The sequence below is a fragment of the Macrosteles quadrilineatus genome, unplaced genomic scaffold (assembly GCF_028750875.1).
Source record: "Macrosteles quadrilineatus isolate MER2022 unplaced genomic scaffold, UCM_ALF_1.0 Scaffold_3__2_contigs__length_128488019, whole genome shotgun sequence".
Classification (NCBI taxonomy): Eukaryota; Metazoa; Arthropoda; class Insecta; order Hemiptera; family Cicadellidae; genus Macrosteles; species Macrosteles quadrilineatus.
In genome coordinates this window covers 41,791,082-41,818,051 of record NW_026542596.1, presented here as the reverse complement: position 1 = coordinate 41,818,051, position 26,970 = coordinate 41,791,082, and the positions used below count along the sequence as shown (strand labels likewise).

Genomic DNA, 26,970 nt, shown 5'->3' with positions numbered 1-26,970 from the left:
TGGAGCCATTTTTTCAAACACTTTGTTGTCGTCTCTGTTTTAAAACCAGAGTGTAATGCTCACACTGCACGATTGACGCTGGAATACAGAAGACATTTGGTCAACAAGGAACGAAAGCGTTCCGGACATGACACACAAAACCACCTTCTGATATCACAATGGAATGAGAATATACTTGCAGCATCCAAAGTCAATGCTGTTGTCTGATCAAGTCCGGGTCTGATGACGATCGATGGTGGTGTGACTGGTTGAAATTGAAAGGAGTCGTAAATATTGTTTATAAATACGAAGCTAACAACACAAGGTTAAATAAAATCACGTCGTGATGAAAGACATGTTTTATTATTACCCGTACAACAGTAAAATGGTTTTTGGAAATCATTTCGTACTATAAATACTTTTCAAACTCGTCAATTGAGAAATAAACAATATTTTTTAACAGGAAAATTGAGAACTAACAAAATATATTTTTTTAAACCATTGGATGAAAAAAGTTGTTTTAAATAATGTTAAGCAAGAATAATTGTAACTCCAACACTTTAAGCAAAAACTAACACAATTAATATTTCTCAAAAACAATGAATGCCCAAAAACAATTTTCAAACGCAACAATAAACACTAGTGATGATGATTTACCACACGCATTAAATTAGGAATATAAAATCCCTAAAATACATAAATTAATCAATGACACATTTATCAAACACTTTAATTGACAAATATGGCTTCCCCGAAATTCAATAATGAAATAATCAATATTTCATCACGTCAAGAGACATGTTTATAAAGTAAGGCTTTTTATCACAGCGTATTATGTAGCAGGTCAGTTCTTGTTCTCGGACACCTCCTCAGTGACGGGGGCAGGCGAGGGTGCAGCTGTGGGGGTGGGGGTGGCGGGAGGCGGTGACTCGGGGGCGGGCTGCAAGTGTTCGAAGGGCTGACAGTAGCACGAGTCCCTGGTGTTCTTCTCTATCCATGTAAGGTAGCGGTTCACCCTTGTGTAGACTCCGGGGTGATCTGCCTGAGCACATCCTTCACCCCATGAAACTACCCCTGTGAGAACATAATAGTATACATTATTCTGTGAATGAATAAATTTGCTAAGAAGCATAGTAGAAGAAGTAACCAAGATCGGAAACAAATTGACTGCATTCGTTATTTTGAAGTATTTAATTACGCTCAGTCTTCACCCAACGAGGCAACAAATATAAATTTATACTATTATTTATTTAAATTTATACTACTTACTGTGGATAGATTTTTTTACAGAAATATCCATTAGAGATTAACCAAAACATCACATGAAGTTGGCTACATTAATAATTGTATTTAGTTGATTCAACTTGGTATTTTTTTTACGAACATTTGAAAAACGATGAACCATGCACATTTATTGTACATTCTCAAACTGTGTTTTACCTTTGATTATTATTCAATAGTAAATGGTTTTACGTAAAGTAGATTTTTATATCATTTGTTGTTGATACCATAGTTATTTGTGTAGCTAGTGTGCGAAGTAGTGCACATGAGAAAATGTTTACTTTGGAAAGTTTCTCGAGTGCCGTAAAGGCACTTTCCAACCGTGTTAGGCCGAGCGCACACGGTGTGACTGTTTTACAACTGTCGTTGCAAACCAGTTGCGCTTGCAACTGTTTTGCGACATCGGCAATGTATTGCAGTGGGGAGCCGCACACGACGCAACTGGTCGTTTGCGATTTTCAAAAAAGTTTGAAACCAGTCACATGCAACGGTGGGCCCGACGTTGCAGCAACCAGTTGCACGAAACCACGGGGTGTTTTTGTGGTGTTTGGTGGAAATTTGTTGATATTTTGACGGCCGTATAGTGTTTATCTCAAAATGAATGATCAAGAATTCAACTTGGAAGCTCGTTGGAGTAGTGGAGAAACATGAAGTTCTGTACAACTACAAACTGCCAGGATATTCAAGGAAAGATTTGACTGATAAAGCATGGCAAGATGTGTCTGTTGAATTGGGTTTGCCAGGCAATGTTATAAATAAATTAATTTATTTATTTGTAAACTAATCAATTAATATAATTAATTAAATATTATAAATTTAATTTTACCATAACTCAGGTTTAACAACATAACCTCACAAACACTACATTACTGGTAATTACAGCCAACTCTTGAGGACTGTTTCATATTTACTACTACTTTGCTATACTGTTCTCTAGCCGTGGGGTGAAGAAAAAAATATTTCACCACACTATAACATATTACCACTATTCACCACAATAAGAATGTAGTTAAACAGAACTACAACCTTTAAGGTTATGTGAAAAAATCATTAAAGAATCAGCAAAAGATAATAAATAATAGTTGCTAGGCAACGGCGATACTGATTGTGTATTTAATATACATTCATGTTTTAAGAAAGTAAGCGGACAGTTGATTTTAATGACAATGACAGCTGGCTTGGCCAGCAAAACGTTCAGCCACGAATTAACGTATGTAAAACAGCTAAAAACATCATTTTGAGGTGAAAAATATGTTTTTGCTCTCAGTCTATTTTGTTTACGGTTGTCGTAAATAATTAAGGTAAACAACCCATTCAAGATTTAAATTTCCTATCCGACTGTGACAACTCTCTAGCTGCTACAAGCAGCCTACGCCTGACGTTATTGCTCAAATAAGGGTGAACCCAATGCTCCCTCTGTACCCTACGGTGTCTTCGGTATTCATAATAACTAATAACGTCTTCTTCATCTGAGTCTGACATTGTTATTGTACTTAAAAACACTTAAAAACAAGCAAGGCCTTAAAAACAACGTCACTGCACTTACAATTTTAACTCCACTGATTGCAGAATATACGCAACTGTAATTGTAAAACAGTTGCACCGTGTGCGGACAGAAGCTTTGTTTCAGTTGCAAACTGGTTGCAGTCGCAAATGGTTTGCAACGGTTGCTGTTAAAACAGTCACACCGTGTGCGCTGGGCCTAGACATTCTATTCTTCCTACAGTTACTAAGAAGCATACAGTCTTAGCACCTTACAACACGTTTTAGGGCCCGCTTTGTCAGTTAACTGTAGGAAAAGTTAACTCCCATAGAAATGTCCATTAAAACTACTCAAGAAATCGCCTAAACGTTGCAAGGATTGCATTCCTTACTTATTTATTTGTTACCTATTCTAAATTTACACAAAGCTCTAAGTTAATTCTACTTTATATTTCATTTTGATACATATATAATTTGTTTTTGTAATTTTAGCCGAATGTACTTAACAGAATAGTTTTTATTTGTTTATTATTTTTTTTACTACCCATATGTTACATTCTTTAAAATTATTAAAATTATTATTTAATTCATTCCTTATTTTGAGTCCATAAATAATAAAAAAACGTGGAACATTTAGCAGGTTTAGCATTAGCACAAATACGTTTAGTGTACATTCTAAAACAGTGCAAAGCCCTAAATACAATTTTAATTAGGTGCATACTTGTCTGTGAAATGTTACTTCAAATCGGTTGCAGAAAAAAAACAGATAAGAGTATATTATTTTGTACAAATAGCTTGTAGTAACTGTGACCATGTAACTGCGCAGTAACATTATTTTGCAGTTACTTAAACTGATTTATATGCGTTGAATAACTGAAAAAGTAGTATTTCTTGCATATAAACCTTAAACTGTGCCCTTTCATATCATTACACTCTAAAGTGCAATGTACATAAAATAACTACGTAATTTTAAAAGCCAATGTTAAGGAATTTGAGTGAAAATATAATATTTTTACTTCAAGAAGAACTGGTAAATAAATACTTCACCAATACTTATACAATTTTTAATTTCATGAGGCTTTTCGCCAGCTATGCTGGCATCATCAGACACATCACAAAACTGAAGGTTATGTTTATGTTTAAAAATACAATCATAAATTTTAAAGAATGTAACATATTGGTGGTAAAAAAATAATAAAAAAATAAAAACTATTCTGTTAAGTACATTTGGCTAAAATTACAAAAACAATATTTATATATGTATCAAAATGAAATATAAAGTAGAATTAACTTATAGCTTTGTGTAAATTTATAATTTAGTAATGTATTATTTTGAATTGGGCCATTATCATTATTTAGCAAATTGTCCATTTTATTTATAAATTATGATTCCCATGCATTTAGCTCATTGGATTTTGTTATATTTTTTTGTAATTTAGTATTTTTGATTGATATTGTGTGGTCCGTTTCTAAACAATGTTTTCCTATTGCTGATTTTTCAGGTCTGTTGTGTGTTATATGAGAAGTGTGTTCTTTGAATCTAGTGTTTACATTTCTTTTTGTTTGTCCTACTTCATCTCACAACTGTCAAATTAAATTTGATAAATGCCAGATTTTGTTGTATTTTCTAATTTAATTTTTTGATTTCCAAGAACGTTTTAAATTTTGTTTTTCGCCTTAAATGAAACCATTAATTCAGCATTTTTCTTAAACGTTTTCTTGATGTTTTTATATTGTTTAGTATAGGGTAGTGCTTACCCATTTGTCTTTACTTTGATTGGTTCCATGCGATATAAAATTGCGTAGGCCTATAGAAAAGAATATTTTAAATTCGATTCTGTATTTATTTGTGTCCTCAACAGAGCATACGGCACTGAATTAGTGTATTATTCATCCAAGAGTTTATAGCTAAATAAACAATTATTTCAATTGAACGAAGACGTAAATAAGGTACACACCATTGATAAGTAAAGACCAATCTTTTCACAAATAAGGATTACATGGTTATTAGCACAGCAGCACATCTTAGCGTTACTAGTTGTCAATGTTTATTATTTATTACATGTAGTCTGAAGTACAGAATTAATATATTTTTTTAATGTTGTTTATAAATAACTTCTTGATCAGCATTGTACGTGTTATTAAATTTACGGAAAGTAAATAAAGATACGTCTTTAAAAAAAGATATTTAAAAACATATATTTACGCTTATACTGTTACTCACAAGACGGTAAATATACAAAAGATGGTAAGTGGTGATCGATTTCGATTGGACACTCCAATCATCATCAGACCCAATAGGCGAATATGAAAATATATATTCTTATATTCGCCTATTGGGTCTGATGATGATTGGAGTGTCCAATCGAAATCGATCACCACTTACCATTGTTACCAGTAACAGAATAAGCGTAAATATATGCTTTTAAGTGTTATAAGACGTATCTTTATTTACTTTCTGTTGTTTATACTCACCCACGACATGGTGAACTTCTTGGTTGAGCACGACATGAAGAGGACCACCACTGTCTCCCTAAAGAAATATATACAGGAAAGTGAAATTTTAAATATATATGTAAATGTCTTACTGTTTTATACAAACTGTATTTATACTATACATATCTAAGTTTTCCATCTTACAACAACCATTGGCACACTTAAACCTAAATTTCACCCAAAGATATCCCTCTACACAAAGAATCATTATTGTAGCAAGAATTGCCATAGGCGTAATTCCGTTTTGATACAGACTTAGGAATCCGCACTCAGGACTTTAAATGGTGGTTCGGAAAGAACATTTTTGATGTCTTTACACTTATAGTGTAATTATTGACAAATATTCAGGCTGTCCCCGAACTCTCAACTGACTTTTTCCAACTGGCCCAACTACAAAGTAAAATATCGTGTTAATAATGTTCAAAACTCGTTACTAACCCGTACAGCCGCCATTTTATTTCGCAAAACTATTTTAATCAGAAACGAAAACGACAGTGAATTGAAATTTGGGAAAACGATTATTAACGCAAATCTTGGGGAAAATGTTACGTTTTTAATGATAAGTTTTAAAATTACAGCCATTTCAGCTGAAATAGCAAAAAAATACATAGGTAAACTAAGCTATTGTGGTTAAATTCTATTTTGACAATTTCACCATAATTCTAACAATATGAAATTCTAGAAAATCTGTCCAAGAAAAATACAAAATGTTGGATGTACTACCTTGTTTATTTTAGAGTTTTGGATTTTTTTTAACTATTTATGTATTTTGTCTTTGGTCCACTAATCATACCTGAAAAGGAAGGAACACCCTATATATTGACTTTTTTTTTATAAATTGTTACACTTTAACTGTAAAAAAAACATTTTTGGAATACATATTTTATTCTTACAAAAATTTAAAATTCTTTGGGTAAAAAAGTCAGCCCAACTATTTTCTGAGCGATTGACTGTATCGACTAGAGCTTGTAAAAGTTGAGCCCTTAAAACAGGTAAGCATACATTGTAGGAAAATGTAAAGCAAATTGTTGATGTTGTTACCATTACTTGTCGCAAACGAGTCGCAGGTGTGTAAAACAACGTTGTTATCCTCTCCTAACAATTCCTTGTTTATGAACTCAGTACCGAGCTGAATGTCTTTTGCAAATACTGTTACAACCATTACAATAACCGTTATAGTGTTACAAAAACAATTTTGGATTCTTTTCCTATTAGTTATAAAGTATTTCATATAAAAGTATATGAATTTGTATTTGGTGTTTTATAAAAAAATTTGGTTTAGTAAATAATAGCTATTCTTTACGTTTTCGCATTGCGCGAATACTACTCCCATGTTAATCTTATGGGAAAACATGTGATTAGATAGGTACATTTATTTTTAAAACCATTAGATATATTGACTTAATTTTTTTTATATTTATTCCTTATATTGTTTTCTATGATTTCATGCTATATAAACAAGAAATTAGGTCTAGTTTTAAAAATATAAAAGAAAAAATATAAATTTTTGGTGTTTTTTAAAATTACAAACAATCTATTTTTAAAGTAAAATTTATGGTAACATTCTAAAAATGCATGAAACTATTCACCATGGTAACAGGAAGTATTGTGTCAAATTTGGGCTTGATGAGTTAAGTAGTTTTCTTTAGAATGGTACCTAAACTTATAAAAACTAACTTTCGGATATTCACATTTGAACCCTTGAAGGACAGGCTCAGTAGAATCCAGTAGGGCCCTCTTTAAAAAATCCGGGAAAATTATTTTTATATACAATATTAGACTATGGGTACTCAAATTGTTCAGTTTTTTTCCTAAATGCAAATATGCAGTTTGGTTTAAGATTAGACTATTAGACTATAAGATTAGACTTAGTAAATCAGGAAAAACCGGGAAAATGGGTAGTTTCCTTAATGTATCTGAGATGACTTTCGAGTGGAAATATTAGAATATAAAAAGACAGAGTGTTGAAATAGAAGTAACTGTGTTATATTGAAGATCAGAATAGAATAGTAAACAACATTTGATAATAAACATTTTGGTTGCTATGGTAACAACTACATATGTTCATCAGTATCTTAATGCAGAATTAATGGTTCCTTCTTATATAAAAAAATATCCAAAGTATAAAGTGTTATATATTTTCTTGAACAGCACAAAATACACAATATTTTTTCATCATTTATTAAAAATTTATTTTTTGGGCATTTTTGCACACTGCTCGCCTTAACAAATTATAGGTCTTTTTCCAAAACTGTTATGTAAGAGTTGTTTGGGGGCTTTTATAGTGTCTGGAATGCTGTTTTCAGTCATTGTATATTTATTTATATAGAATTACGTTTCGTAAAGAAATCTTCCCCTTGACTTGTTTATGATAAAAACTCATATTGGTCAAAGTGAAATAACAATAAATTATAGATCTTTAGCGAAATATTAACATATTTACCTTGAATTGTTGTATTTTTTCTGTCACGGAATTTTGTGCTTCAATTCGTTGTTCTAATGCATAGACCATTCTGCTATGTAAATAACTATTGCGTTCATGTTTCTACTGTAGTTTATTATACATTTATTGATTGATTTAATTATTTTTTCAGCAACTGCTAACCTTGCAACATATATAGTCTCAATACTTTAAAGATTGGCGAACTACTATCTATATTGATAAATGCATAAACTAATTATTTATAATTTACATAATTCTGATATTGCTTTAGGTTTCAAACAAACGACAGTATTTTAATTTAACCTCTTTTAAATTATTATATTCTTGACGAATTGGCTAAAAGTTGTTATTTTTACTATAATGTTCATAGTTTTCCTCCAATTATGACATTCAAGACAATTAATGGCTATAATGGTTTTAATGTCTCCTTCAGCCTCCAACTTACCTGACATGAGTCCTTTTTGCCCTCCGGGTACCCGGCACACATCATGTTGTCCGTGATCCTGGAGGCGCCGTAGGACGAGTTCTTGCACGCCTTGTTGCTCATGATGGGGACTTGAACCTCCTGTAGGGTCGCCGAGGTCGCACCCCCGGCCTTCTTCACCCCCCAACCCGTCACAATGCCTGTGTCCCCCGTGAAGCTCTTCTCTGGAAAACAGTTAAATAGTGCACAATTAATTAGCTTGATTCAAGGATAATTTGTTTCAAGTAGCCTACTCTTAGCTATGGAAATGTGGGTGTTATTTGGGTGAGTCGATGTCTCAGTAGGTAGCACCAAATATGGAACTAAGGTGGCAATGATCGGTCCATGTCCCGGTGCCGTTGCTATAGTCTGTTTGATGGAACATGTCTCCTCAATCTCTGTCTAGATCCTAAACCGTAGATCAGTTCTCAGCTAGACATAGGGCCAGGAGCCGGTTCCATCATACAGACTATAATATTTATCTGCAAATTTCATTCTTGAAACGTGCTTTCTCGTCCCTTGTATAACATATAGGTTTTTATGCACAATTTAAAATGGTTCATTCGTCTACCAATTAAAATGTCACTATGAACCGTTCAATTTTTTTCAATGAAAGACGTGTTATTGTATTATAGTTCAAATTAAGAAGCAGACACAACTGAGTCTATTTTAACCAATCCATCCATGCACACACATTTTTGTTTAATTTTCGCGTTTTTTTTTTTTGGGGGGGGGGTTTATATGTGAACACCCATCTTTGAATGGAGGATAAGTAAACAACTGATGGAGAGGTCTTGTGCAGTTTTTGTTAACTACTAAGACCAGCTCTAGCCTGAACCATTTATCCTAACTTGAATTTAAAATTATCTTATTCCCTAAGACTATCTCTGATGCCATTTACAGAGTGTGTGTCACCATTAAATTATTCCTGCTTCAACTGAAAAGTCCTACACGAGTAATCTCATATTGTCCCTGGAGAAAACAGTGATCAACACAGTTCGAAATGTGTCGGATGAATTATTAATAGCCAATCAGGTATCAATTCCCGCTTAACAAATGAAGTTTGCCAGACAGACAGTAACTATTAGCTCGGTGTTAATTAGTTGTCAGCTCCTGTCACCCCCAGTGACTAAGTAATAAAACTTGTCCACCTCGACCAACAAGACCAGTTAGCGATCTCTTCCGTTCCGAGATTGAACAACTTTTGTTCGAGTTTAATCTTTAGACGATTCTTCTTCTTGAATTACAACAACGTGATGAATAAACAACCGACTCGTTTGCAGGTTTATAAAGCACCTCGGGCAAATTGGTTCTTTCGGATTAGAATTGAAGATTTAATAGTGCAATTTATTTTAAGATTTAGTTTTTAATTGGGACGGAGAGTGTGGAAAATACTTAGCTTTGTACGGGGAATGATTAGGTAATTAATAATGTATGCAAAGCTAAATGAGTTCGCTACTTGTAAACATGTTTGCTAATTAAAAATTGTATGTCATGTTTATAAATCAACAGCATATTTCCTTAACTTTAAACCTTAAATGATAACATAATAGCATTGACTATTGGATACTGTTGTATTGATAGTCAAAGATAATAGGCAAAAATAGTACATATTACCAACCGTTTGTACTGTTATAATGTTATTGTCAAGCATAGAATAATTTAAGCGTATGAGGTTAGCCTATACTGATGTATTGTAGTAGTAAAAAGATGTTATAAATATTTTATGCAGCCAAATTAATTTTTAAGTGACAACCCTAACCACCAAAGGCAAACAACAAACTAATGAAAATATATAGGTACTTCGTAGATTAGGGAGATCAGCGCGATGCTGTTAAATGGGTACTTGCTGTGATTGAGCTACTGTCATCACCATCAGAGGACAAGTTACTATTATATCTAAAACTTATTACTACTTACTAGGAAGTAGAAGATACACTGGTCTGAAAAGATCTTCTATATGTACCTCCTGGTCTACGGCGATCAGTGCGATGTCGTTGTTAAATGGGGGAAGGAGTGGAGTGAAATCAAAGTGTCTAGTCCCCTTACGTAGCTCAGTTTTTAAAGTTAATTAGTATCACTTAAAAATATCTTTTAGAAGTAGTGTTTGTTATTAAAGTAAATTTTAATGACAATTCTCCAAGTTCATCCATAAATTTCAGTGATTTTAATGCTAAATATTTCATAAACTCAACTTAAAACTTTAGTCCACCGGCAAGACGAAAGTAGCCATAGTGACCCCACATCAAATTTTCAACATAGGCTAACTTTGAAATTTCGGTAAATTAAATGAAACTAATCGGATAAAGTGCCTTCAAACAACATAAGGATCAGTTTTAAACATCCAAAATATGAAATAGTACCGAAATTTTGGTGAGAAATTAGCAAAATGTTCACCCTTGCAAGAACCAAGATGGCGGCGCCCAAACCTTTGCATTAAATTGGGCTAAATCAACTACAAGGACAACTAACTGGAAGGAAGCAAACTCCCAACGCCAACATTGCAGCCTACCCACACCACAACATTTTGTGAGCATTGCCATAAATTAGAAGACATCTCAAGGTAGGACCTTCTGTTTTCAATAAAATAGTGAAATAGCCTACACTCTTAGTTTTAAATCTGTTTCCATAAAAAGTTTTGTTTAAATTATTAGGCCAGACAAAGTTTTTTTAGCTAGGGGGAAAACACTCAAAAATTCATGCATTTAAAATTAGCCTAGGCTAGACTTAAATAAACTCACAAAGACAAGGCTAGGCCAAACCAAATCAAAACAAGGCTAGGCAGGGACTCTCCACTCTCCAATTTTAACCATTCCAACCAAAGTCTCCCCTTACCTTACTTTCATTGTATGACCCTACCCTAAAAAAAAAAAAAAAAAAAAAAAAAAAAAAAATGACAAAGACGGAAGAACTGTCTACTCAAAATGAAAATTTGACCCAATCCAAAAATGACCAAGCACCGCTGGATCTTTTAGAAAATAAGACTTACTGTAAAATATGTAACTGCATAGTATATGATGATGACAAAGCAGTAGAATGCGACTGCTCAGACTGGTTCCATATAAGATGTGCTCATATCACGACAAGACAATACAAAGCAATGATGGACGAGGAATACCTAATGACATGGACATGCAAATCCTGCCTAAAACTAAAACGAAGAGAACTCGCCTCTCGATCCAACCCAATACCACTGGACACATCTAGGCCAATCAAGGACGCAACCGATCAACAGGACCTGATCAACACCTACAAGAACAAAGTCAAAGAATATGAAAAAATTATTGACCTGCTAATGGAAGACCTCAATGAACTAAAGGAAAACTTTAAGGACAAAACAAAAGAAAATGAGAAACTGGCTGAAATTATAGCAAAGAAGATTGAAATCATCCAAAAACTCGAAGCAACCATATACAGCATCATAAAGAAAAATAATGAAAACCTTGAAGGTCACCTACTGGACGATCAAGCCACAACCACAATAAATAGACCTAATGACAGCAATTCAAAAAAGCCTAGGCCTATTTCAAAAGAAGAGATTGCCTCAGAGTCTACAACAAAAATAATCCAAAATCAAAATACAACAACCAATGACGAGAAATATAAAAAAGAATTAATGCCCCCACCACATACTCAACATCCTACCTCATTGAGCACAAACTCAAAACTCGCTCAAGATAATAGGCCGAGTCCTAAACACACACCTAACACAAGAGAAGTTAAAACCGAGCCTGATGCTCTAATAATCAGTGACTCCATTCTTAAAAGAGCCGTCACTGCCATCAAATGCTCCGACACTCATGTAATTCATTATAGAATTATGCCGGGAGGAAAAATTGCTGATCTAAGCAGATTCCTGTGCCACCAAAATAAACTCCCTAATAAAGTTATAATTAATATGGGATCAAACAATGTCCAGCTAGCCCCAACGCCAAATCATGTAATGAGACCCCTCTGGTACACAATCGAATCCCTTCAAAAAATCCATACTAAAACTAAATGGCATGTGCACAGTATATTGTACAGGAAGGATGTTCGAGACTGCTACATCGACCAAATAAATGATGCCCTTAGATTCATGTGCGAACAACTACATGTAAATTTTGTAGATATAACTAGCTCATTCGGGGAAACCCTCTACTCACGAGATGGAATCCATCCAAATACAATTGGAGACAAAGCCTTGAGTGAATCTTTGGAGCGTACACTCCGGGATGACCAAACTACGAATCAAACCCGAGCAACTACAAAAACTTGTCCAAGAATGAGTAGGCCTACAACACCTGCCAGTACCAAAAATCACAAAACAACTGAAAGCCACGTAACGACTGAAGATGAACCTCCAACTGAAAATCAACCAGCGGACCAACAAGTGATCAAGGACAAACCAAGCCTAGCGACTGAGGAGTCCCTTGTGACTCTGGATCTGACAGAGACTGAGGATACACTGGCAACTGCAGACTTGGCTAAAAACAGAGACCAAACTACCAAAATCCTTAACAATAGTCTAAAATCAAAAAACCCCCAAGCCTAATTGCCACAAGTGATAAAGCCCATCTTCCGTATTCGAAAAACAGCAATCAACCTATAAAAAATCCTGAAAATAAAAACCCCAGCCTTAAAATTTATCACCTAAATATCCAAAGAGGACTTCACAAAAAAATTGAAAAATTATTATTTGAAATTCATGAAATAAATCCAGATATACTAATAATATCAGAACATGGCCTAACAAATGAAGAACTAAAAACAACAAATATACCTAATTATATTTTATCCTCTGATTTCTCCAGACAGACTCATAAATGGGGTGGAGTAGCAATTTATATCAAAGAAACGATGAAACACAAGCAAATTCATGAAATAAATATTCAGGATTTCACCGAAGAATTAACAATTGAAATTGCAGCTATCGAATTAGTAAAAGAACAAACTATTATTATAGGAGGATACAGATCACCTAGTGGCAATTTAAATACATTTTTTAATAGAATTTCCGATTTTTTATCAAACTTCACGCATAAGAACAAAAAAGTTATATTTATGGGAGATATAAACATTGACTACCTCAAAAAAACAAACCCTGACACAATAGAATTCTTAAATATACTAACGGAACATAACCTGAAACCTATTGAGGTTGAACCTACCAGAATAACGTCCACATCTGAGACATGTATTGATTGGTGCTGTACAAATGTTAACCTATCAAAACTTAAAGTATCATCTATCTGGAACTCAATTTCTGACCATCAGGCTTTAAAGTGTATAGTGGAAGCAGTTAAGATGAAAACTAACCCCCCCATCAAAAGACTAACCAGAAAAATAACAACTTCAAAATTGGATGAGCTAAAAGTATCACTTGGAAATCAAGACTGGTCATACATATATACAACTCTGGATGTGAATAAAAAATATAACTACCTAGTGAAAACTATCCAAGGAAAAATAGAAGAAATCATGCCCAAAACCTACAGAGCCTATAATAACAAAAACAATAAAAAAATTTTTTGGAATGACAAGCTTGTAAAATTGAGATCTACTTTACGTCAGGCAGAACAAAAATATTTATTGACGAATAAAGATGAAGACAAGGAACTACACAAAAGGCTGAAAAGATACTATGACTTGGAAATTAAATTTCAAAAAAGTAACTCAATAATTGAGAAAATAAAGAATGCCCCCAATAAAAATAAAGAACTTTGGACAACCATAAATAGAGAAAGGAATCCCAATAAAAAACAAAACGAAGGGATAAAATTAATAGATGAAGACCAACTTATCAGCGACCCTACCAAGATATGTAAATTATTCAACACTCACTTCATCACTCTTGGCAAGAAAAAACCTACAGAGACCCTAAATACTGATTTTGACAACCTACCGGACATGACACTACCCAAACCAGACTCTCTATCAGAATTCAAAACCATAACCAAGAAAGAGCTTGAACAAATGATATCTAAGCTACCCCCTAAAAATTCCTCAGGGATAGATGAGATAACAAACAAAATGGTAAAGCATTGCAAAAATCAGATAGTTGAACCACTTTTAGGTATTCTTCTTTTACATAGAAAAAAGCATACATACCCAATTGATGAACTTCCTAGAAAATAATAATAAAATTTCTCAATCACAGCATGGATTTCGGAATGGTAAATCCACCAACACTGCATTAGCAACCCTTTGTGACAAAATAACTGATATATGGGAAAATAAATCTCAAGCAACCGGTATCTTCTTGGACATAGAAAAAGCATTCGACAGCTTGGACAGAAAAATTCTTATAAAAAAAACTTCAACAACTTAATATCACTCATAAAGCATTAGATTGGATACAAGACTATTTAACTAACAGGAAGCAACAAGTCGAAATAGAATACACAAAGAACTACTATGAAATTAAATACAGGTCTAAACTTCAGACAACCAATCAAGGAATTCCACAGGGCTCCATACTGGGCCCCCTACTTTTCTTAACATACATAAATTCTTTTCCCACCAATTTTACAGAAGACAGTGCCTGTATAATGTTTGCAGACGACACAACAATCATCACACCAACAGATGGAAAAAACGTAGAACTTCAAAAATCCAAAACAAACGAAACCCTACAAATCTCTACAGCTACTTGCAACGAAATAAACTTAACAATAAATAAACAGAAAACAATAGTAATAAACTTCAAACCTACAAACCATAACAATGAAAATTCAACTGCAGATGAACACTCACAAACTAACACTAAATTTCTTGGAATAATATTGGACAAAAACCTAACATGGCATGATCACCTTCTAAAACTAGGTGGAAAGCTGTCACAAGTTGTATATGCATTAAGAAGAATTAGAAGACTAACAAACAAAGAAATCACTATAACTGCTTATCATGCAATTTTTTCATCACACATCAGATATGGCATAATAGCCTGGGGCTCTGCAAATGAAATCCACATCGAGAAAATAATAACCTCACAGAAGAAAGCGATTCGGATAATAGAACAAATCGATCAAGATGAACCACAAGCCCACTGCAAACCTCTTTTTATCAAAAACCAAATCCTAACTGTAATCTCCCTTTACCTTTTTGAAACTATTACCTCAATCAAATTAAATCCTCCCCAACTCAGAACCCAATGTCACAACTACAATATCAGAAACAAAACAAATCTAGACTTAGGGTACCATAGGCTAAACAAAACCAGCAAAACTCCAAACAACATGGGGATCAAAATGTTTAATCTCTTGCCAAAGAAACTCAAAGAAATAAATGAAAATAAAGCCTTTAAAAAACAACTCAAACAATACCTTATTGAACGTCCATATTATAAATTAACTGAATTCATCAACGAACGCAAATATAACCTAAACAATAAATAGGAAAGCAATGCTCAATTACACTCTCACACACATACACTATTACAAGAAATTGACGATTCCCCTGTCTACAAGGACGGCGGAGAAGACATCGATGGTAAATGGTAAATGGTAAATGGGTAACCCCTACTTGTAGCCACTGTTAGCTACTATGCTCATCACCATAGAATAAATTACTATTATTACTAATACTCGTATTACTGAAACTCACTATAAGGTAAGAGACTTTGTTCTGAGAGGACCCTCTAAATGTACCTCCTAGTCTACGGCGATCAGTGCGATGTCGTTGTTAAATGGGTAACCCCTACTTGTAGCAACTGTTAGCTACTATGCTCACCAGCATAGAATAAATTACTGTTATAACTAATACTCGTATTACTGAAAATCACTATAAGGTAAGAGACTTTGTTCTGAGAGGATCCTCTAAATGTACCTCCTGGTCTACGGCGATCAGTGCGATGTCGTTGTTAAATGGGTAACCCCTACTTGTAGCCACTGTTAGCTACTTATAACTAATACTCGTATTACTGAAACTCGCTATAAGGTGACATACTTTTATCACTCCAACTCACTAGAAGGTGGAGGACACAGTGGTCTCAGAGGAGCGAGAACGTTGTTAAAGGAGTTCATGGTGCAGCCACTCTGAAATACTATTCTCACCAACAAAGGACAAATTACCACTATAAATAATACTTGCATTACAACAACTCACTAGGAGGTGGAAGACACACCGGTCTCAGAGGACCCTCTATAGGAACCTCTTCGTCCAGTGCGATCAGTGCGATGTCGTTGTTAAAGGAGTACTCGCTGTAGCCACTGTGACCTACAATCCTTTCAACCTTCCTGTCCAGGTGCACAGTCTCATTGTTTGTGTCTCGGTCATGTTCATATATCCTCACGGATATTTTGTCTTCGCTGAACCTATAGGAACAAGCAGTAAGTAACATTCCTTTAGAAAGTAAAACACCAAACTACAGGGAATCGATTTATGTAGTGGCCTATAGAGCATTTCTCCTTTTTATATCAGTTTAGGCTGGAAGGTATGTTTGGAAGATGGATTGGTTGCTAAAATGTCTTTTAGGTGGAAAAAGTACTCTAGCAAGCTATACGTTCTTAAACTACTATATACGAATAAAGTAATTCCATATACTATTATACTATGCATATTTAAAGTTCAGATTTTCAGCATACAAGGTAAGGAGTTACCAACTTGTAATATCACTTACAGACAGGTTTTTCTAGCGCTCAATACCAATGACATTTTATGTATTTTATGCAAGGAAATGGTTCAGATTTTTTAACGTTTACACCAACACTTAGTTAGATACCATCGGTTATTGATAGCCATTACACAATATAAAAAATATTTGACGAGAAAAAAGTTTTTTTATTACCTGGTTACGTATTCAATAGATACTCCATTGGTTTGTAGGGGCATTATCTTATCTGCTAAGTTTAACGTAAAGTTGTATCAGCAAGCGTTTAAAATTTGTCAACTCTTAAGACATGGGATTTGTCTAAATATTGTTTTATTTTCTATTCTTACTGTAATGAAGTGTGCTATAACATCTGATTGCGATTATGGTTTTATAACAAAAATAGCTGTACCCGCGGGCTTTGCCCCGTTTTACTTCATAAGTGAGCTCGTTCGCAAGGTTCAATCACGTCCTGGTTGAAGTTCGTTCGCTACGCTCACTCACCTTTAGGTTGGAGCTCGTTCGCTGCGCTCACTTGCCTTCAAGTTAGCTCGTTTGCTACGCTAACTCGCCTACAGGTTGAAGTTCGTTCGCTACGCTCACTCACCTTTTGGTTGCAAATAAGCCGTTGTCATAAATTAAAAAAAAATAATAGTGCTGCACCCTGTTGGTAATCCTTGTAACTTTAATGCTATTGAACATCATAGAACAGAACCAACTTGTTTAATTGAAACAGCTGTTAAGATTCATTAATTCCATTTAAATATAAGTACTCATAAGGTTAACATGGGAAACTCCAGAGCCAGTGGGGCGGAGCCCGAGAGTCCGATCAGAATAAAAACAACTTAGTTTTCCTATTTAATGCCTAAAGAATCAGTGTACCAAATTTCAGCCTCCTAGGTAAATGGGAAGTGGGAGAATTAGTGATGAGTGAGTGAGTCAGTCAGTCAGTCGGTGAGGGCTTTGCCTTTTATATATATAGATAAATGTTTGTACATGTTTGTTAGGCCTAAATTGATTTTTCAAGAGTACAAGACTGAGAGCTCCGACAGTTAATGTTTAGAGAACATTCTTGACTTCCAGAAACATGTAAACAAAATGTTCATAAAACTTCCTCCTAACGAGTCTTTGACGGTAAGTTTAATGAAACCTACTTGCTGATATTTTATCCTAAATAATAACCTGGTTACACCGGTTTTGAATCTAACAAAATAAGAAACGATCTTAAGTAAAATCTGTGTTTATGATCTATATTTTGCTATAAACTAAGCAATAAAACATCTTTAAAGAAACCTAATGCCAAGTCAGAGAAAATCTTTAAAGAGACTGCATCAGATAGACCTTGACACGCATTTTGTGTGTAGACAATAGCCACTAGAATAATCATTAGTTGCGAGACGGCAAAGGCGGAAACCTTACGTCTACAATTACATCATCGATTACGAATCATTAAATAGATTTAGAACTTACCAAATTTGTTTCTTACATATTTTATATAGGCCTACCAGGTGTGAAAAATGAATATTAGGGGTTTAACGCTTTATAACTTTTATTACTTTTATTAAACTAAACTTGTTTTACTACTAGGCCTATAAATTCGGAGGTTGCTTAACCCTTTTGCAAATAAGTTTCAAATCGTGAGGAAACTAAGTGGAAGGCAATATTTTGAAAGAGAATAACATTTCCTACATATTACTATTATGCATTTCTTGAAAATCAATAAAGGTAACCAAAAGTTGCTTTACAAAAATGTGAAACCCCTGTGCTCAACGTAGACAACAAATATACATAGTTAAGTATCCTCTTGAGACTTGAAGTGTGCTGTGTGACGAACGGTGCTCACATTGAACACTTGTAGGCTTTTATGTAAAACTTTGAGTTGCTTCTTCATTCGATGTGTCATTTATAGCGGTTAGTTTATGGTAGTTTGCGCGACGATTGCGTAAATATAATGTTAACGACATGATGAGTAAAAAATTTATGGTACGAGGCTACGAGCCTTGGCGAGTGCCTTAAAAACGTCTACGAGTGTCGTTAACACCATTTAAGCGAGTTGCGTCGCGTACACTACTTTACCTACGAGAGTGTTTTAATTACTAAAAGTCACAACTCATAACTTCTAAGAGAGGTTATGTTTTCGTTTATAACCTATCGTCGTCACTGACAGTGATGCAACGAAAAATTGTACCAAACACTAATTGCACCACTCAACAATTAAATTGGCCAGAACAGCTGATTATTTGAAGTTCGATCATTACAATTTCACTTTGTCCCTCTCAATCCTTGAACCTCATTGGTCCGTTACCTGTGTTGTTATGAGTAATATTATGCTGTTATGAAAGTAAACAATGCTGTAATGTGAAACGTTTCAATTCTAAGAACTGAACTGAAACGGCTGCTTTAAGAAAACGGTCGTGGGTAAATGTAATAAAGGTTAAAAATCCCTGATATTCATTTTAAAACACTCGTGTATTTGGATATTTACTAAAAACTAAAATATGATCAATAAAACGTACGTTAATTGTAAAACCAGACGTAATTCTTTGCTCGGGCTGAAACATTATGATTTGTTGACGTGTAGGACTATACTTTACTAATGTTTTTTAAAGTATTTTCTAAGGAAACAGGTCAAATACTGATCTTGTAAATATGGGATACATTTTGTTAGAAAATCCCATCAATCAATAGCTATTCTATGTAAAGAATTTACACAACTTTAGTCCAACCAGATAACTCCTTATTTGAAGGTGAGTACAATATCGACTCTGCTATCCATACGATAATGGTTTTTATGCATACTTTATTTTGTATTTTTTCACCAGTGGAATTTTTTAAGAGTTTCTATTTAATAGTTTAGTACCATTATTGGTACATTATTGATTAAGTGAATTTAAAAAGTGTACCAGGTTTTATTTTAGTTTGGAGAAATACACCATAGCATTACAAGAAAATATATTCACATCCGCTCGAAAAAATATTAAGTATTAACTTTGACTATTAATACAACAACGTATTAACTAAATTACATATTCCTTCCACATCCACAATATTTACATTTATCAATCACTGTTTATGTACAACCTGACTTTAAAAAGACCCTTTGTTTGAGTTTCGTATTTGATTAAAAATTAAATAAATAAAACGTGTAGACACGTGAAAAGGTTACAAAACAATAAAACGTGTTTCTGGAATACACGAAGAGTCATAAATTGTATTTACGAGATCCTAGTTTATGAACAAAACCCATGAATATGACCCATGTTCAGTTATACCAGATGGTCAATATTAAAGTTTGGTAGGTTTACGGGCAGTATATAAGTTTGGAAGGCTATCGGTAAATTTATGATTCAGTTGCCTTTACAGCCCGGACTTTGGAATATGTTTACAACTCATCCGAAACTATGATACTATGTTATAATATATACCTATATAGTTCCGGACTGTTACCTTCATGGTCTATTCACAGTTACATACAAATTACCTACTCTACAGAGTGTTTTTTAAACGTAACTCAAATGACAAGTACCATGAGACACTTCAATGGTAAAACAAGCTCATATACTAGTGTAGATGAATACGTTAAAAGTAAATAATAGTTTTTTATGCCGAGAAAGGAATGAAACTATATTTAAAGGTGTGATCCCGGTACCTAATACATAAAATATTTATAGACTTGTCTAACATTTAAGGAAATCTGATAGAAAAAAACGTATGCATACTCTTTTTGAGCCTACGGAAACATCCTATTGAGTCTTGTATTGTAAATAAATTCCCGATAACACTAAACCTCATACTGTAGAAAACAAAGCAACAATGTTTATCAGCTGATCGTCAATAAAGTAAAAAAAAAAAACAGGGATACTACAAGTTTTTTTTGTAGTTTAATAGTGTCTCACAGTACTGTACTTGTATTTTGGTCTGCGTTAAATAACTTTGGCTCTTGAATTAGAGGTGGCTAGATGAGGCTTACGTAGGTTACATTAACTATCCTTTAACAAGTGTACTCACCCATGGACACAGTGAGACGCTGTCAAGACATACTTGGAGTTGAGAAGGGTCGCACCACAGTAAAACCTCCCTCTGTACATCAGCAGCGCCATCCACGGGTATTGGTTAACATAGGTCACGTGACCCCCGACAATCCTCGTCTGTTTGTTGGTTAACCCGCATTCTGGAACAAAGGTATAAGTTTAAAAAACAGATATTATGAGGACAGTGATTCGTATGTGAAAGATTTTGAGTATGTTGAGTGAGAGTTTAGTTTGAAAGATTACGTGTAGCATAACCTAACTTAGCCTAATCTAACAAAACCTAGCTTAAACTAACCTAACCTGGAATAATCCAACCAAACCTAGCTTAAACAAACCTAACCTGGCCTAATCCAACCAAACCTATCTTAAACTAACCTAACATAGTCTAATCTAACCAAACCTAGCTAAAAACTAACCTAGCCTGACCTTATCTAACCAAATCTAACTTAAACAAACCTTACCTAGCCTATTCTAACCAAATCTAGCTTAAACTACCCTAACCTACCCTAATCTAACCAAACCTAACTTAACCTAACATGATATGATCTAACCTAACCTAACCTAAGCATGTAGTTATTTATTGACGAAGTAATCTGTAGGGTACTTGTACGTTTAAGTAACATCCTACCCTAACCTAACCTGGGGAGCGAGCTGATCTAGTGGTAGAGCTATGTGCTTAATCTACTTTTAAGGAATGCTCAACAGCTCAAGTGGTCAACGAAACCTGAATTCACTTTCGAGCTTTATTATTTTCAGGATTTAAGTGGTATGCTTCTAGCTATAAGTCAAAATTACTCAAGTATTTTTTATTATGATTGTGCTGTGTTGATTACCAAAGTTTGGATCACCAAGACGATACCTTTACCTTAAGTCATTTTATTTCATTTTAAAATCATAATAGTACATTTATTTATTTTCAATGTAGGTCTGTTTCATCTGGTACTGCTAAAAGTGGACTATTGTAGACTAAAAGGGTCCTGAATTCTCTCAAGGTGTGTAACTGTAGTGTAACTTTTACAATATTATTACAGCGTATCTCTTTGTAATGATACCAGGGGGCGTCCAGTAGTTTGCAACAAATCATTTGATTTCTATTTGAACATTTCAATGTAAGGAAACCACTATAAAAAGTTAATACATCAATACAAATAAGTTTAACCGGACGAAATGGATTTAACATACATTAAAATAGTCTTCAACTACTCAAAAGAGATGGAAAGCTCACCAGTAATTAAATTTAATCTAATGAATTCTGACTTTTGATTTTCTATAATAATTTTGAATAATCCAACATCCGACTTCAAAAACTTGTTTGGCTTAGAATATAAATATGACGAAGTTTAGATATGGAGTTAAAAGTTTCTTTTTAAAAGTCATTTGAACACTCTTTTACCTGGATAAATTATAGAATCGTGCTTAGCTCAATTAACATATGCAGGATTTCTATCCTATCTCAATAATCGAAATCCGGTATAATCAAGTTCTACAACTTTCTCGGTCTCAAACAACAGGAAATTCCAAAAGCTTTCAGAACAGTTCTTGAGAAGTGGTGATTGTACGAAAAAGTGGTTAATTCCAAATTATTACTGAGAAATACGAAATTCTTAGAAACGTTTTTCATAAAGAATACGTCACCTTCTCACGAAATATGTTATCTGTGTAAATTGTTTTGCACCAACTTATTGTGATGTAGTCTATTAATAGTCAGTTGTGAAATCTATACTATTATATAAAAATCTGATGGTGTCTGTCGGTACGTGTATTACTAATTAACGTAAAAACTACTGAAGTGACTGGGCTTTTAAATTTTACAAAAATATAGCTACCATACCAAGGATGGTCATTGGACTATTCACACTTCGATACAGACCGTGGGCTTTGCCCCTTTGGCATTAAAAGTTCGAGGTGAGGATTTTAAAAGTAAATATTGATTGGTCTCCATGGCTGTAATAAGAACTTGGGTTTGTATTACCAAGGCCACAGATGCAAAGACTTACTGCACTGAAACACAATTATGTAATTTGAAACCTATCCAAAGATCTACAGTAGTTATAGTGCGGGATTCCTTCTCTGTGCTGGTGGCTACTAAATAATATAGTCAAACTTTGGAAATAGTCCAGTTGAAGGCAGATGACCAACTAAAAGACCAACTACAAAATGTAGGGACCAATAGTACCAATGGACAATATATGTGTGGAGGCTAATGGTGCTGTGGATTAAACATACTGGAGAGGCTATATTTATCTATTCAAGTGCCAAGCCATTGTTGTAGTTGTGGTCAATTTCTAAGACTTACTGCAAGGCGTGCATTTTGCGGGATCTATTGGCTGCGGCAGCGGTTGCGAGGGAGGTTTGGAGGGCTGGTACCCCAGGAGCGCCAGGATCCACTGGACAAAGGACGCCCTCTCCACGTCATTGTCTGGAGGACCGAGGACATCAGGACCTTGGCCGTCACCCTCCAGGATGTCTGGGTCATCGATGAAGTGGTGCACTCCGTCCAGGTCCTGCAATCAATTATAATATTACCTTAGAAAATGCATTTTAAGGTTTTGGAAAACAAAAAAACTAGTATTGTTTTGTGTTCTCTAATGATCGTCCACTCATTCCAAATTGTATGAATTATTTAAAAGTATTTCTGGTATAAACTTCATGATGTATGTTGTTTTTCTGAATCACTGATAATAAAATATATATAAGGTTACATTACCTTGATCGCCTTGACTTGAGTCGAGTCTCGGCATTCGAGCAGATCTGTCGCGTTCACCACGAATTAGTTAGTAGGCCTACTTTTAAATGTATTTTTTGTACCAGTAATGTGTTTTTGTGTCTGTCGGAAAGACCGTGACGTGACCATATGGTTTAGAAAGTTTTTGTACGATTTGACAATGACGCTTTGACGTCGAAACGCGCGTAATCCTATTTTTTGGACTTACATGGATCACTTGGCGATCAAGGTAATGTAACCTTATATATATTCTGGTATAAAGCTTAGAATTGGTTTTAGTATACGATTATAGGGGGATATTTATGTCTAGTAAGAATTTTAAAACTATCATTACTATTATTATTATCATTATCAAATTGAGATACACCAAAAAAGTGTGTATTAAACCCAAATAATTATTAAATCCTGACCAATACGTTATTCATCAAAACTATATCATTATGTTATTTACACCCTTTCAACAACTAGAATCTCATCCTGCATGTATTTTAAACCAATCGTTCAAGGTTTTGTATGAGGTGTTAATATAAATAAAACAACCAGGATCGACAAAGACAGATATCATATATGTAGTAAACAGTGGCTAATGCAACTAAGATGACCTTGACCCTAACAATGACGTCTCAATCATGATAACAGTGGAGATGTGACAGCTGAGGTGACGAGACTACGCATGATGATTCGGTAGTCAAATGTTGTCTTACAAAATATAAAATATTTAGCTATTTATGGCTTAAATGAAAGCCGTGCAATATCCTTCAATCCTGTACTCTAATACGAGCAAAGTCTGTTTGTCTGTCTGTCTACTGTATGTTTGTCTGTCTGTAATATACATCTCAAAATCCAGCGGAAGAATTATGAGTAAATTTTGGAATTAGGGACATAAAGCCTTAAAAACGTGATTGGCAAAAACCACTATCTCAGGAAAATTCGTATTTCGCCACACAAATAATTTCAAAATTTAACATTGACCTTATGGGTTGTCAAGTAACTATGATGATTGTACAAAATAACAAGTAAAAAGTAATCAAAAGACTTTTAACATGTGTTTATAACAAGCCATCCACAGTATACTAGCAAATTATAAAATACAGTACACCGTGATTAACATTAGTTGTAACTATTGAGCAAATATTACACTGAAGATTACTCGATATAGCGGGAAATAGAGCAAGTCAGTGTTGATGAGTGATGAGTGTTTCGTGTTGGTGCCATTTGAGTGCACTGGCTTAAACTCAATGTTTCACCCTTTTTAAGGGTAGATTTTAAAATTTTTATGCACACTTTTTTATAGCTTACATAATTTGGACAGCTGTATTCATAATAAATTGAAATTCCAATAGAACTTAAATGATACAAGCCAAAACTAGTTGTAAAAAATGTGAGTTTCCTTTATATTGCTTAACTAATTAGATTTATATTTACAACACAGCCCATGTGGGGTGTTTTTTTTTTAGTAAAACTGATCAATAAATAAAAAACTGTTTTGTTCGGATCTAACTTAACCATAACTTGGTACTGGAGTATGCTATAAAAACTTTTACCAAGACCAAGAAGGATAAAAAAAATGTTGTTTGTACTTTAACACTAACAAGTAATCAATAACTATCTTTAAATGCTAAAACAAGGTTAGTGTATTCTCCAGCATAAATTCATATAACATCTTAGACATATTGAATTAATATAAGATCTTGCTCTAAACGGCAATTAGTCTATTTAGTTAGTCTAATTAATCTAAGTTAATGTAGGCAAATTTCTTGCTCCAAGGGAGAAGAATACTTCTTTAGGTTAGAGAGTGGAAGTATCCTCTTTCAACTCGTTTAAAGAGTAGAATTCTTTTCCATCATAAATATTAGTTAAATGCTATATCAAAGTCGAAGTTTCTGTTTTGTTATAACAGAAACTACTTCAATATACATGCATTACTCGATTAGTAAGACAATGAAACAGATGGTTAAAATGTCTTATTTATCATAAAATCTATGGTGTATATGTATCAAATGACTCATATGAACAGAATTATTACCTACAGCATTGAATTAACTACGAACTGTGTATGATTCGTTCTTATTTAAATGACCCCATCTAGTTACAAAAATGGTCTACTAGTAACAACGGATCTAAACCTCACTTTTTTGCTTGTAAAGCAAAATCGTGCATACTGAGGCAATACAAGAGCATTAACAACAACTATATCAATGTTACATGAAGAGTATATATCGATAGCCACCGAAGAAGTAAGTAAAAAAGTGTTATTCCTAGATATAATTGCAATTAATATAACTATGCAAGATTCGTTCCAATCTATCTTTAATTGGTTACTATCAAAAAATTAACTGTTATTCACTATCCAAAATTTAAACTTTTATCACCGTAAATGGCTAAGAACCATGACGATTTCCATCAACAAAAAAACCTAACCTCAAATTTTAGGTTAGCAAACTAATACTGACACGATATCTCTGGCACTATTCTAATACCTAACAGCGATGACGTCAACAACATATTGACGTACATCTATGACGTATTACCTGGGCCAGGACAGCACTGGACAGCAGCGACGCACAAATCGCGAACAGCAGCAGACCGGCCATGGTGACGGAGACTGACAGGACAGATGTGTAAAGATAGAGGTCAGTGGCACGACAGCGGCTTTCGCTACGATCCGCCACGGCAGATTATACGGTGGGCAGAGGTGCTGAGGTGCTCCTGGACATAGAGTGGTCCGCCCACGAGCCGGGATGACCGGTGTCCAACCACTTAGGATTATGGGCGAAATTACAAGCTTGCTTAATAGCGCTTTAGGATGTTATGGAATTCCTAAACAGCCCTTGAACGTTTCAAACTATAGTACCTGGGGACCGAGCTATGACCCGGTGTAGTTTATTTCCATTTTACCCCTATATCGAGTAATCTCCAGTGTAATCTTTGATCAATAGTAACAACTGATGCTTTTCCATTTGTACTGCATTTTGCAATAGTCCCTAGTTATTTTTTCAACCAACATGGTTACTCGGCAAAACAAAGGAGCCAATGTAAAAAAAATGAGTTTCAATTGATTTTTTTACGTAATTAAATTTTTGTTGGCATTTTTAACTGCATTAAAATACGGTTTTAGGCCAGAAATAAATTAATTACAACATTTGAAGGAAATAATTGAAGCAGTTTTCGATATCTTTGTGCAAGCAAGCATACAACATAAGTACAAGCAAACATTGCTCGTATAGGATTCAATAGCAACTTGGATTTACTAGGTTCATAGCTTCGTGGATGAACTAACCACGTTGATCAAGTGTTCTCAAACAATGTAACTTTTTAAACCGGTTCCGATATGAGGTTATTGGATTTACTCGTATTCATGGATGAAGGTATCGTAGATTAATAATTCTTATGTACAGTATTTTGTTAACGCTGTAAACTAAACCTAAACAGTTACTGGTGGTTGGATTAACTAGGGCTCATAGCTTCGTCGCTGTAGATTGAGCGTTCTCAAACAAT

The 26,970-nt window shown here is 34.2% G+C and overlaps 1 protein-coding gene across 1 annotated transcript; it reads right to left on the bottom strand.

Annotated features, from left to right (window-relative positions):
• Window positions 1-457: 457 nt before the first annotated feature.
• On the bottom strand, window positions 458-26,067 carry LOC128988732 (trypsin-1-like). The gene is made up of 7 exons (XM_054410325.1): window positions 26,004-26,067; window positions 23,044-23,251; window positions 20,725-20,887; window positions 16,233-16,441; window positions 8,127-8,329; window positions 5,218-5,275; window positions 458-1,053 (listed from the first exon to the last, which is right to left on the bottom strand). Exons 1-7 carry the CDS (start codon window positions 26,064-26,066, stop codon window positions 824-826), a joined length of 1,134 nt encoding a protein of 377 aa, XP_054266300.1. The 5' UTR covers window position 26,067; the 3' UTR covers window positions 458-823.
• Between the last annotated feature and the right edge of the window lie 903 nt (window positions 26,068-26,970).